The 13,690-nt window shown below is 50.6% G+C and overlaps 2 protein-coding genes across 5 annotated transcripts in view; one reads left to right on the top strand and one right to left on the bottom strand.

Moving 5' to 3' along the window:
- The first annotated feature begins 95 nt into the window (after nt 1-95).
- Nucleotides 96-9,289, top strand: PFDN6 (prefoldin subunit 6). Of its 2 annotated transcripts, none has more exons than XM_028720973.2 (5): nt 96-217; nt 791-903; nt 2,480-2,550; nt 2,624-2,748; nt 7,837-9,289. In XM_028720973.2, the coding sequence occupies exons 2-5, from the start codon at nt 840-842 to the stop codon at nt 7,955-7,957; spliced, it is 381 nt and encodes a 126-aa protein (XP_028576806.2). In that variant the 5' UTR covers nt 96-217; nt 791-839; the 3' UTR covers nt 7,958-9,289. The 2 variants fall into 2 exon arrangements, with proteins under 2 accessions (XP_028576806.2, XP_077779542.1); XM_077923416.1 differs by having other exon boundaries at nt 128-217; nt 726-903.
- The window catches only part of RGL2 (ral guanine nucleotide dissociation stimulator like 2), a 20,440-nt gene continuing 15,938 nt past the window's right edge, over nt 9,189-13,690 (bottom strand). For all 3 annotated transcript variants that reach the window (XM_077923148.1, XM_077923150.1, XM_077923149.1), the window contains 2 exons: nt 12,275-12,389; nt 9,189-11,377 (listed from right to left, as the gene is read on the bottom strand). In XM_077923148.1, coding sequence (XP_077779274.1) covers nt 11,172-11,377; nt 12,275-12,389 — 321 coding nt within the window. In that variant the 3' untranslated portion in view covers nt 9,189-11,171. The remainder of the gene's footprint in view (nt 11,378-12,274; nt 12,390-13,690) is intronic.

Genomic DNA, 13,690 nt, shown 5'->3' on the forward strand with positions numbered 1-13,690 from the left:
ACCCGGGTCTCCGAGGCGGCCGCTCTAGGACTACGTTCAGTACTGTTTTTAAGCCGCCATATTGGCAGAGGGCGGAAGTGACGCGTCCAAAGGCGCTGGCGGCCCCTCTGCGCCTGTGCGGGAAGGAGCGAGACCGCGGGGGATCCTGGGTGACGCGGACGCGCTGCGGGCGGAAGTTCCTGGGGTTAGAGGTCGGGAGGAGGAGCTTTAGCGGGACGTGAGTCGGGGAGGGGGCAGGTGTTGGGGGTGGGGGCAGAAAAAGAGGGGCAGGTGGGTGGGGGCACCAAGGGGCGAGGAGAGGGCGCCATGGGTGCTGGGGGGGCTGAATGGGGGAGGGGGCTTGGGTGGGGAGGGGGCTCCAGGGGTGCCTGGGGGATCCATTGGAGGTGGGGGGGCAAAGGGGAGCTGGGTGGGGAGGGACCCTGGGGGGTGGCTGCCCCCTTCCCCCGTCTCCACACACCCAGAGGGGGTCAGGAAATGCCCCTGGGAGGGGGGAATGCAGAGAGTTGGGGCGGCCCCCGTGGTGACCCATAGGCAGAGGGCAGCTTCACCATGCAGAACCCCCCCCCCCCGGGTTCAGTCCTCCCACACGGGCTTTTGTTTTGAGGATAGAGACACCCACCCACTCCAGGAGCTGGTGGCGAGGGGCTGCTCCAAACTGGAGCCCTGAGCGGGTCGTAAGCAGAGCCCTTTGACAGCTGGATCTGCCCTGTGTTTTCTCCTAGTTCCTGGGGGCTCTTGGCTTTTCTACCAGCAAAGCTGCACTGGCAGTTACTTGCTTTTTCTGCAGAGAGTGCCACCCCCACCCCTGCTCCTGAGCCGCCTGAGAGAAGGAGGCGATGGCTGAAGCCCTGCAGAAGAAGCTCCAGGGAGAGCTGGAGAAATACCAGCAGCTGCAGAAAGGTAAATTCCACCACCACCTCTCATTATACACACACGCACGCACACAGAGCTATTCATAAGAAAGTATCAGAGCGCCTTAGAATAGCTGTACATGAAACAGTTCTAAAAGTTGAAATCAGACAGCAGAAAAGCTCTCATCAGGCCTTTGAAAGCTGGCCGAACTCCAGTGGCAGGGGGTTCCGCAGGACGGGGCCAATAACCCAAAAGGCTCGGATTCTCCTTGTTGCCAAATGGGCCTCACCAACTTGGGGAATGAACAGCGATGCTCCTGCAGGTGACTTGAGTGGGAAATTGGGGTTCAGGCAGTCCCTGAAGCACCCTGGACCCAAGTTGCCCAGGGCTTTGTAAATTAATGCAAGGACATAATAATAATAATAATAATAATAATAATAATAATAATAATAATAATAATAATAATTTATTATTTATACCCTGCCCATCTGGCTGAGTTTCCTCAGCCACTCTGGGCAGCTCCCAATCGAGTGTTAAAACAATACAGCATTAAATATTAAAAACTTCCCTAAACAGGGCTGCCTTCAGATGTCTTTTTAAGATAGGATAGCTGCTTATTTCCTTCACATCTGAAGGGAGGCCGTTCCACAGGGTGGGTGCCACTACCGAGAAGGCCCTCTGCCTGGTTCCCTGTAACCTCACTTCTCGCAATGAGGGAACCGCCAGAAGGCCCTTGAACCTGGCTCAGGAAATGAGTCAGAAGAGGACCTCAGAATCCCATTTCCCTGCTCCAGAACGTTATAGCAGCACCTCTCAGTTCTGGGCTTGCGTTTAAAATGTGGGAGTCTTTCCCCCCCATTTCTTATATGTGCTGTCTAGACACCTGTCACGTCTTGTCCTCCTACCAAGAAGTAGCTGGGCCCACTTAAAAGTTAAGTTCTTGGAAGTTTTGAAGCACAAGTTGGGTGGCCATCTCTCATGGGTGCTTTAGTTGAGATTCCTACATTGCAGGGGGTTGGACTAGATGACCCTCGGGGTCCCTTCCAATACTATGCTTTTGGGTTGGATTTCATTCATTCCTGTGGACTGCCGGTCTATGTTGTGTTGGTTCTAATATTTTTCCATGTGTGTTCTACACTTTTTTTGTTTGTTTTACTGGGGGGAACTCTTCCTCGTCCCCACTAATAGTAATAATAATAATAATAATAATAATAATAATAATAATAATAATAATAATTTTATAAGCTTCTACAAAGTACAGAAAAAAGGAAAAAATAACCAAAAATTTAAAACAAATGATATTCCATATTTCTTTTATTATGACTCCCTTCCCCCTCTTCTTGGGTTCCTTATATTTTATATTATTGCCTGCATTTCCCAGTGAAGCCAAATTGTTATTTACAATCTCTTCTAAATACATAAATGTATAAAATTTATACTGCACATTATTTATATCAAACCTAGCGTCTTTATTTGTTTAGAGTAATTTCGCAAATGCTCTATAAATGCTTTCCATTCTTCCTTACAAACTTGATCTTCTTGATGCTTCTTCTTATTCCGGTGACCTTTGCCCTTTCTGCATAGTCCATCAATTTCTGTCCCTGTTCTTCTTCCCCGCTTCCAGATATCAGCAAGTGCATGACAGCCCGGCAGAAGCTGGAGGCTCAGCTGACCGAGAACAACGTGGTGAAGGAGGTGAGCCCCCCCCCGGCCTTTGCAGAAGCTGCCCCTTGAGCCCCTTCCCTGCTGACCTTTCCTTCCTCTGCAGGAGCTGGACCTGTTGGATTCGTCCAACACCGTCTACAAGCTGATTGGGCCCGTCTTGGTGAAGCAGGACACAGATGAGGCCAAAGCCACGGTCGTGAAACGCCTGGACTACATCGCAGGGGAGATGTGAGTGCCGCCTCCATCCCGCGGGGAGGCTCTGCTACTGCGGTTTTTCATATATATAAAACACACACGCACACACACAGTGTCATACCTCGGGTTGAAGTTGCTTCAGGTTGAGCTCTTTTGGGTTGCGCTCTGTGGTGACCCAGAAGTAAGAGAACACATTACTTCCGGGTTTCGCCGCTCGTGCATGCACAGATGCTCAAAATGATGTCACACGCATGCATGGAAGTGGCGAATCGCCACATGCACAGACGTGGGTTGCATTCGCTTCAGGATGCGAACAGGGCTCCGGAACGGATCCCGTTCATATCCGGAGGTACCACTGTATGTATACATAATTTTATTGGGATTATTCTAGTAAAGGAAAGGAGAAAAAAGGGGGGGAAGAAAATAGGGGAAATTGTGTGCGCTTGAAAACGTGGGCAGCATTAAGATAAATTCAACAGTGTAAATAAGTTTTGATGGATGCGATAATGGAAAACTGAATTGTTTAGTTTATGTAAAATGTGCAGGGATTTGTGTTATGCAAAATGAACCATGGAAAGAGAAGAATGGAAGTCACTGATATTTTAAGGTTGTTTAAATGAATATTCTAAATTGTTAAACAGAAAATTTATATATACCGTATTTTTCGTTCTATACGACGCACCAGACCATAAGAGGAGGAAAACAAGAGGAGGAAAACAAGGAAAAAAATATTCTGAATCCCAGAAGCGAGAACAGCAAGAGGGATCGCTGCACGGCGAAAGCAGCGATCCCTCTTGCTGTTCTGGCTTCTGGGATAGCTGCGTAGCCTGCATTCACACACATTTCCCCTTTACTTTTTAGGAGGGAAAAAGTGAGTCTTATAGAGCAAAAGATATGGTGTGTGTGTGTGAATATGAATGAGAATACAGTGGACACGAAGGTTGCAAACATCCGTGCGGGATGCACGTTTGCAACCTGCAGCGTTCGCAACCTGCAGTGGTGAATCTGCGCATGCACAGGTTGCTATTTGGCGTTTCTGCGCATGCGCAAAGTGTGATTTATATATCCTCCATAACCTGAAAAAATGTAGCCTGAAACATCTGTAACCTGAGGTATGACTGTAAAAAAGCATTTTAAAAGCAGAAGAAAACAGCAATAACAAAAAAATGGCCATGAAATATAATCAAGGCTACAAAACTATATAAAGTATATGTGAATCCATGGGTTGCTATGGCTCACTTGCTGTTTGTGACGAGGACTTAAGCAGCTGAGATTCCTGCATTGAGGGGGGCGGGACTAGATGACCCTGGGAGACCTCTTTGCAATTCTATAACGTCTGTGGGACCTTCAGGTTCAGAGACAGGCTGCCGTGGAGTTACCTTCGCAAGGGGGGGCCGTGCCAGGGTCCCACAGGGAGCAGTTGTGGCCACTAATTGGGGTGGTTTGTACAGACCCAGGACTGGACAAACTCAGATTGTGGCATAATAGTTAGAGCCTTGGAATCCCCACTCTTGTCGTGTAGCTCGCTGGGGTGACCTTGGAGTCAGTCCCCACCCCTTGGCCTCACCTACCTCACACGGTTGTTGTGAAGATGAAGTGGAGAGGAGGAAGAGAGCTGTGCAACTTGAGCTCCTCAAAAGATAAAGCTGGCATCAGTCCATCAAGGTTGAATCCTGACAAGACAGAAGTACTGTTTTGAGGGGACGGGGTGGGCGGGGGTGGGGGACTCCCAGGTCCTGAATGGGGTAACTGTGCTCCTGAAGGACCAGGTGCGCAGCCTGGGAGTCATTTTGGACTCACAGCTGTCCATGGAGGTGCAGGTCAATTCTGTGTTCAGGGTGGCTGTCTACCAGCTCCCTCTGGTACACGGTGCCTGCGGACTGTCTGGCCAGAGTGGTGCATGCTCTGGTTATCTCCCACTTACTGCAGTGCGCTCTATGTGGGGCTACCTTTGAAGGTGACCCGGAAAGTACAACTAATCCAGAATGCGGCAGCTAGACTGGTGACTGGGAGCGGCCGCCGAAACCACATAACTCCGGTCTTGAAAGACCTACATTGACTCCCAGTATGTTTCCGAGCACAATTCAAAGTGTTGGTGCTGACCTTGAAAGCCCTAAACAGCCTCGGTCCAGTATACCTGAAGGAGCGTCTCCACCCCCATCATTCTGCCCGGATGCTGAGGTCCAGCGCTGAGGGCCTTCTGGCAGTTCCCTCACTGTGAGAAGCAAAGCTACAGGGAACCAGGCAGAGGGCCTTCTCGGTGGTGGCACCCGCCCTGTGGAACACCCTCCCACCAGATGTCAAAGAGATAAACAACTACCTGACATTTAGAAGACATCTGAAGGCAGCCCTGTTCAAGGAAGTTTTTAATGTGTGACATTTTAATGTATTTTTAATCATAGAATCATAGAATCATAGAATCATAGAGTTGGAAGAGACCACAAGGGCCATCGAGTCCAACCCCCTGCCAAGCAGGAAACACCATCAGAGCACTCCTGACATATGGTTGTCAAGCCTCTGCTTAAAGACCTCCAAAGAAGGAGACTCCACCACACTCCTTGGCAGCAAATTCCACTGTCGAACAGCTCTTACTGTCAGGAAGTTCTTCCTAATGTTTAGGTGGAATCTTCTTTCTTGTAGTTTGGATCCATTGCTCCGTGTCCGCTTCTCTGGAGCAGCAGAAAACAACCTTTCTCCCTCCTCTATGTGACATCCCTTTATATATTTGAACATGGCTATCATATCACCCCTTAACCTCCTCTTCTCCAGGCTAAACATGCCCAGCTCCCTTAGCCGTTCCTCATAAGGCATCGTTTCCAGGCCTTTGATCATTTTGGTTGCCCTCCTCTGGACACGTTCCAGTTTGTCAGTGTCCTTCTTGAATTGTGGTGCCCAGAACTGGACACAGTACTCCAGGTGAGGTCTGACCAGAGCAGAATACAGTGGCACTATTACTTCCCTTGATCTAGATGCTATACTCCTATTGATGCAGCCTAGAATTGCATTGGCTTTTTTAGCTGCCGCGTCACACTGTTGGCTCATGTCAAGTTTGTGGTCAACCAAGACTCCTAGATCCTTTTCACATGTACTGCTCTCAAGCCAGGTGTCCCCCATTTTGTATTTGTGCCTCTCATTTTTTTTGCCCAAGTGCAATACTTTACATTTCTCCCTGTTAAAATTCATCTTGTTTGTTTTTGCCCAGTTCTCTAAACTGTCAAGGTCGTTTTGAAGTGTGATCCTGTCCTCTGGGGTGTTTGCCACCCCTCCCAGTTTGGTGTCATCTGCAAATTTGATCAGGATGCCCTTGAGTCCATCATCCAAGTCGTTGATAAAGATGTTGAATAAGACCGGGCCCAAGACAGAACCCTGTGGCACCCCACTAGTCACTCTTCTCCAGGATGAAGAGGAACCATTGATGAGCACCCTTTGGGTTCTGTCAGTCAGCCAGTTACAAATCCACTGAGTGGTAGCATAGTCAAGACCGCATTTTACCAGCTTCTTTACAAGAATATCATGGGGCACCTTGTCAAATGCCTTGCTGAAATCAAGGTAGGCTACATCCACTGCGTTCCCTTCATCTACCAGGCTTGTAATTGTGTCAAAAAACGAGATCAGGTTAGTCTGACATGACTTATTTTTCAGAAATCCATGCTGACTATTGGTGATCACAGCATTCCTTTCTAGGTGCTCACAGACTGTTTGCTTAATGATCTGCTCCAGAATCTTCCCTGGTATTGATGTCAGACTGACTGGGCGGTAATTATTTGGGTCCTCTCTTTTCCCCCTTTTGAAAATAGGGACAACATTTGCCCTCCTCCAATCTGCCGGGACTTCGCCTGTTCTCCAGGAATTCTCAAAGATGACTGCCAGTGGTTCTGAGATCACATCTGCCAGTTCTTTTAATACTCTTGGATGCAGTTCATCTGGCCCTGGAGACTTGAATACATCTAAACTAGCCAAGTATTCTTGTACTATCTCCTTAGTTATTCTGGGCTGTGTTTCCTTTGCTGAATCATTTGCTCCAAATTCTTCAGGTTGGGCATTGTTTTCTTTATCGGAGAAGACTGAGGCAAAGAAGGCATTGAGGAGTTCAGCCCTTTCTGTGTCCCCTGTTTGCATTTCACCATCTTCTCCTCTGAGTGACCCCACTGTTTCTTTGTTCTTCCTTTTGCTACGGACATACCCATAAAAGCCTTTTTTGTTGCTTTTAACCTCTCTAGCAAGCCTGAGTTCATTCTGTGCTTTAGCTTTCCTGACTTTGTGTCTACACGTGCTGGCTATTTGTTTGAATTCCTCTTTGGTGGTTTCCCCCCTTTTCCATTTTTTGTACACATCCTTTTTTAATCTTAACTCAGTTAAAAGTTCTTTAGATAGCCACCCTGGCTTCTTTAGGCACCTTCCATGTTTCCGTCTCATTGGTATTGCCTGACGTTGTGCTTTTACTATCTCCCTCTTAACAAACTCCCAGCCATCATGAACTCCCTTTCCTTTTAGTATTACTGTCCATGGGATTTCACCCAGCACTTCCCTAAGTTTTATGAAGTCGGCTTTCTTAAAGTCAAGAAATTGAGTCCTAGTATGCTTGGCTGCTCCTTTCCGCTGTATAGTAAACTTCAGAAGAGCATGATCACTCGTGCCTAATGATCCTTCCACTTCTACCCCACTAACCAGGTCATCAACATTGGTTAGGACGAGATCTAAAATGGCTGTTCCTCTTGTTGCTTCTCCCACTTTCTGGACAATGAAGTTGTCTGCAAGGCCAGTGAGGAATCTGTTTGACCTTATGTTTGTTGGAAGCCGCCCAGAGTGGCTGGGGAAACCCAGCCAGATGGGTGGGGTACAAATAATAAATTATTATAACCAATTAAAAACTAAAAATAAGATACAAGGACAGCTGGCTAGCCACCTTGGGGAGGAGGAGGAGATGAGCTCTGCTGTCAGAGGGGTCACTTCTCTGAACACGTGTTGCTGGGGTTCTTCGAACTGTAGTGTTGGGAGGGCTCCCCGGGTGTCATCTAGCTTAACCCCCTTGCAGTGTGGGGCTCGCGGTGTTCTCGGCCTCCCCGGGGCTTGTGAAGCCACCAGCGCTGACGCCGCCTCCACTATGTCCTGTCGTTTCAGCAAGCGCTACGAGGGCCAGATGCAGGATTACGAGAAGAAGTCGGACCAGCAGCGGGAGACGCTGGCGCGGCTGCAGCAGGAGTTCCAGAAGGCCCAGGCCAAGGGGGCCGTCAAGGCCTGAGGGGAGTTGGGGGGCCGTTCCTGGACTGTGGGGGGAGGGATGGGAACACAGTTGCGAGGCCTGCTCCGCTGGGCAGAAATAAAAGCTAGGACCAAGTCTCCCAAATCTCTCTCTCTCAGCTGATGCCTTCCTCTTTCGCGCTCGGACCACGCCATGCGCAATGGGGAGGGGGAGGCCCTGGAAAGGAGATCACCCCCCCCCCAACACGAAGCCGACACACAAAATCCGTCCCTGTGGCCTGGCACCTGTAGGGCATCTCGACCCCATGGCTGCCTCACAAGGAGCTCTCTCTAGGGTCAGGCTGCGGCAGCTTCGAAAGGTGGCTGGGATCCTGGAATGGGCTTGGAATGGGGGACCCCCAGGGCCATCCAGTCCAGCCCCCTGCCAAGGCGGGAGCAGAGCACGTTCTCTGGATGAGGCCCTCCTTCGGCCGACAGCCACTTCCACAAGGACTGCAGAAAAGCTGAGAAGGATGGGGTTTCTGGCAATTCTCGCTGCATTGGGAGAGCTTTCTAGGGAGCAGGGACATCCGGTTCGCTCTCTAGGGAAAGGATGGAAATGCTGAGTTTGGTGGGACCTCAGGGGGCCATCCATTCCAACCCCCTGCTAAGGCAGGAATCTCAGCTAAAGCATCCCTGGTGGATGACCACCCAACCTCTGCTTAAAAACCTCCAAGGAAGGAAAGCCCGCTGTGGAACAGCTCTTCCTGTCTAAAATCCTTTTATCATAACCTGAAGCCCTGTGTTCGAGTCCTCCCCTCCAAAGCAGGAGAAAACCAGCTTGCTCCCTCTTCCATGTGACAGCCCTCAAGATACCTGAAGACGGCTATCATATCTCACATCTCCAGGCTTGGAGAGGTCCTGCCCCTCCTCGGGTCTCTAGGGCCAGGCTGCAGCTGCCTGCCGGCTTCTCTGGGGCTGGCAGAGAGCCCTGTGTTGCCCCCTACATCAGGTTCACCTCCCTGCCAGGGACAGATGCCTGGGAATGTTTCCAACTTTGCTGCTGTAGACAAGAAGAGGCGAGAGCCACCTAGAAGCTGGCAGAGGAAATCCTTGGGACACGTCCAAAAGGCCAAGAGGCACCTAAGGACTCTTGCTTGTAAACAGAACCTCTGAGCACTTTGTGAAGATGGCCCAAATATTGCCATTTTGTTTAGTGCACTCTTCACGTCCTCAGAGGTACTCCCATCTCAGTCTGGGTCCCCAAGCACAAAGATTTTCATACCACAAACCTTTTTATAATAATATTTTATAGAAAGTTTCAGTGTCCCTGATGCAGCCAAGTACAAATGTTTTTAACATTCAAAACATCGTTTTTCCTCCAGAGAAAGAGGGGGGGGGAAAGTTATAGGCAGCAGGTAGAAAGTGCTGGTTGCCCATGGGCAGCTGTGAGACGGTGGCAAGGGGCAGGCAGCAGCCCAACCGGTCCAGCTCGGCCCACAGAGGTGTTAAAAGGCTCCTGTGAAGAAGGCGTTTCTTGTGCTGAAACTTAAATAGTATAAAAATATATCGGGGACTCTGCAGAGTTTCAGACAGTACACGAAAGACGAGAGCCAATTTGCAAGCTGTTTAGACTCTTATATAAAATGTTAGCTGCGCGGTGAGAAGGAGCAGCCTGCAGGAGTGCAAAAAGTGGGGAAACTCCCAACCTTCCTCAACCTGAGATCTCCTCTGGGGTTTTAAACTACAACTCCCCATCGGGTGCTGGTGGGAACTGTAGTCCAAAAGCCCTGGAATCTAGTCCAACCCCCTGCACTTCAGGAACCAGAGCTCAATGATACCTGACAGAAGCCCGCCCAACCTCCAATGAACCATAGAATTCAAGTGTTGGAAGGGACCCCCAAGGGCCATCTAGCCTAACCCCACGACAGACAGCCACGCAACTTCGGCTTAGAAACATCCGAGGAAGGAGAAGGCGGTTCAGAAAGACGTTTACGCAGAACCTCCTTTCTCGTAACTTGAAGCCATCGGTTGGGGCTGATGGGAAATTCAGTGCAAAACCCTTGGAGGAGATCCCAACCTGAGGGTGGCTGGAGCGGAATTTGCAAAGTGACTGTCCGTGTAAAACAGCCGCGAAAAGTCACCATCTTCCAACCAGCATCAGGATTCACAGGTGACGTTTCCCCCTCACTTTAGGAAGGACAGATTTGGCCCTGGGTCAGGCCGAACCCTTCCCCATAGCCTCACAACATAGCGCCGTCTTTTTTAAAAAGATTAGTGTTAATTTGCACTCAGCACAGTGTCAAGTGCATCGTAGAGTCACACACCCCCTCCCTGAGAGATGGAGCAGCTGAGCTTAGCAGAGGGGGCAGTTTGCATCTGGGACCTGTGAGAAACAGCCTCCGACAGGCACAGAATTGCTCCACTTTCCCACCGGTCCAAAAAGATGGAGCCATCAACAAGGCAATCCGCCAAGCCCTCCCTCCCTGCAGCAGGAAGCGAGGTGCCTCAGGGTCACTTGGCAACCCTCCCGTTGACAGTCAAGGCACTTGGGGCAGGCGGGGTGGGGGGTGGGAGGAGCCGAGAGCGAGAGGAGAAGGCGCCCACGGCAAAGAAACAGGAAGCCGGTGGCGACGGCAACAGGAAGTGCACAACGCAGATGGAAACTCTTCCAAGAGCGACACGACATCCGTGTCTTCGACAACGCAGCCTTTCCCCCTGAGCTAGAGGGGAGGGATTTCACTAGAATCGCAGAGTTCGAAGGCACCTGAGGATCATCCAGTCCAACCCCAGCGGTCCAAGGTGGGACTGCAAACCTTATCGGCCCCATGCTCTACCCAAATGAAGGAAAGGAAAGGTGCTGACACTGGAAATTGGACAACGGACTCAGAAACGGAGGATCAGGAGGGGCTAAAGGAAGCTGCGCTTAAAAAATGGAGGAGACTCTGCCACCTCCGGTTCCACCATCAAACGGGAAGTTCTTCCTAACGTTTAGCCGGAATCTCCTTTCTCGTTGTTTGCATCCGTCGGATCGGGTCCTGCCCTCTGGTTTCCCTTTCCCCTGGTCCAAGCAGTTAAGGACATCGAGTTCCTCAAAGACTCTGGAAAACCAGGGATCTCCGCCAGCCAGGCCTGCCAACGCAGCTCTGTCAACATTTTGCCACTTCTGACACCGCGTTGCAACCCTATGCTGTCCCCAGTCTCAAGGGCAGCGTGGGCCGCCAGCCCCGAGCGAGTGGAAACCGAGGCACCGCTCTGTCCTCCTGCCGCCCAACTCAAAAGAGGGCTCTGGCTATCTTCCGCCCGGTGGCCTTGATCTTCGGGAAGGTGGCGCTGATCTCCACCCCCTTGGGCGGCTTGGGCTTGGGCGGGGGCGGCGGAGGGGGCGGCTTTTCCCGCGGGCGCTTGGGTCGCAGCATGAAGTCCAGGCAGGTGCTGCTCATCGCGTAGAAGACGTTCGCCGTGGTGGCGAAGGCCAGCTCTGCAGGGGTGGTAGGAAGAGAGAGAGAGAGAGGAAGGGTCAAGGTGGAAGAACGAGAGGAACTGCTCATTTTTGGAGTTCCCTGGTAGAAAAGGAATGGCATGTCTAAAGCCAGAACCAGGGACTCCTGGGGGCGCAGCTCATCTCCCAACTTTTTTTAAAAAAAAACCTCCTCTATTGGCATTGCTTTCCCAGACCTCTGTTGCTCTGCAGCTTTGCAGAACCTGAGCTGTCGTTTTCTTAAAAACCCAAATACAAAGCCGCAAGATTTTTGCCACTTTGTCAACAGCAGAAGACGGCTTGATTAGAATCTGCTGACAAACAAGGGGAGGATAAAAAAGACTTTGAAGTCCATTGGGCGGCCTTGAAGCAGGGGAAATGTTTAAAAGACACCATCCTCTGTGCTGCTGTGTTGGAAAAATGTTTTTTAAGAAAACATTTACAGTGGTACCTCGGGTTACAGACGCTTCAGGTTACAGACTCCGCTAACCCAGAAATAGTACCGGGTTAAGAACTTTGCTTCAGGATGAGAACAGAAATCGTGCTCTGGCGGCATGGCAGCAGCGGGAGGCCCCATTAGCTAAAGTGCTGCTTCAGGTTAAGAACAGTTTCAGGTTAAGAACAGACCTCCAGAACGAATTAAGTTCTTAACCCGAGGTACCACTGTATAAGCTGCCGGGGAAGCACCGGAAAGCTAATTGTAACCTAAAAGCAATTTGACACACTGCAAAATCCCGCAGGCAGCAGTTAAAACCAGTGGCGTAAATGCTTGCAACAGAGTTGTAGAGTTGGAAGGGACCCTCCAGAGCTCATCTAGTCCAACCCCCTTTGCAATGCAGGATTCACATCCCCTCAGATTCCCCCCTCCCCACTATAAAGCACAGAGGCGGGCCTCACCTCGGCCTTCCGGCAGGAGCTGCACCAGTTCGTAGTTGGGGGCCAGGACCCGATCCTGGTTGTGCTTCTCCAGCGCCTTCGCAATCACAACCGGCGCCTTGTCTTGGCTCGTGACCTGCAGGGGGCAGGCAGCAATAGCACGGGGGGGGGGGGGGAGGGAGGGAGAGAGAGAAGAAACAGGATTTTCAGCCTTTGCCAATAGGGTGCCCCTCGGGATTTTTTGGACTGGGGCCGATTGGGAGTTTGTTTCATAAAATTTCTAGGCCGCTGGATTGTAACAAAACAAACAAGCCTCTAAGCGGTTTTGAAAAACAATGAAACTATGGGTAGAAACGGTGTGTAAATAACTATGTAAAACCTTAAAAATGAAACAAAAACCTTTGCGGCAAACTGAAAACAGGTTAAAACACACCAACATTCTACATTATCTGGGTAAAGGTAAAGGGACCCCTGACTGTTAGGTCCAGTCGCGGACGACTCTGGGGTTGTGCTCTCATCTCGCTCTACAAGTCAAGGGAGCTGGCATTTGTCCGCAGACAGCTTCCGGGTCATGTGGCCAGCATGACTCAGCACCTTCTGGCGAACCAGAGCAGCGCACGGAAACGCCATTTACCTTCCCGCCAGAGTGGTACCTATTTATCTACTTGCACTTTGACGTGCTTTCGAACTGCTAGGTTGGCAGGAGCTGGGACCAAAGAACGGGAGCTCACCCCGTCATGGGGACTTGAACCGCCGACCTTCTGGTCAGCAAGTCCTAGGCTCTGTGGTTTAACCCACAGTGCCACCCACATCCCTCGTTATCTGGGTAGGCCTGTCTAAAAATTTTTTTAAAAGTTTTTAGGAGGCGCTGATAAGATCACAGCAAAGGTTGGGTGCCCATCTGTCGGGGGCGCTTGAGCTGAGATTCCTCCATTGCAGGGGGCTGGACTAGATGATTTTTGGGGTCCCTTCTGATTCTATGATCCTATGGTATCAGCTTGGTGTCACTCAGCAGGGAGTTCCACAGTCAGGAGCTGCTACGCCGAAAAATCCATTCTACTACAGATGCAGAATGGGTGTTACTTCACCCCTGCAAATGGGCCAGTTCAGCCAATCACAGAATTATATTGAGTTAGTGGGAAGGGGCCCCCAGGGATCATCCAGCCCAGCCCTTTCAGTCCAAGCAGCTGAGCGGCTGCGTGTGGGGTCAGGCCATGACACAGATAATCTGGTCCCACGTCGTAGCGCGAAACAGCTGGCAGGCACCTGGCTGGGGAAGTGTAGAGCTGCAGCCTGGGAAGGGCAGCGGTTCTCGACCTGTGGGTCCCCAGATGTTGTTGGACTACAACTCCCATCATCCCTGAGCTCTGGGCCTTGCTAGCTAGGGGTGATGGGAATTGTAGTTCAACAATGCCTGGGGACCCACAGGTTGAGAAA

Source organism: Podarcis muralis, chromosome 2, assembly GCF_964188315.1.
Source record: "Podarcis muralis chromosome 2, rPodMur119.hap1.1, whole genome shotgun sequence".
NCBI lineage: Eukaryota > Metazoa > Chordata > Lepidosauria > Squamata > Lacertidae > Podarcis > Podarcis muralis.

What these genes read in the sequence shown, in the direction of transcription:
- PFDN6 (XM_028720973.2), top strand. Translation starts at nt 840, where the DNA reads ATGGCTGAAGCCCTGCAGAAGAAGCTCCAGGGAGAGCTGGAGAAATAC. An exon ending in ATACCAGCAGCTGCAGAAAG is followed by an intron (nt 904 to 2,479) that starts GTAAATTCCACC and finishes CCCCGCTTCCAG; the next exon opens with ATATCAGCAAGTGCATGACA. An exon ending in GACTACATCGCAGGGGAGAT is followed by an intron (nt 2,749 to 7,836) that starts GTGAGTGCCGCC and finishes CTGTCGTTTCAG; the next exon opens with CAAGCGCTACGAGGGCCAGA.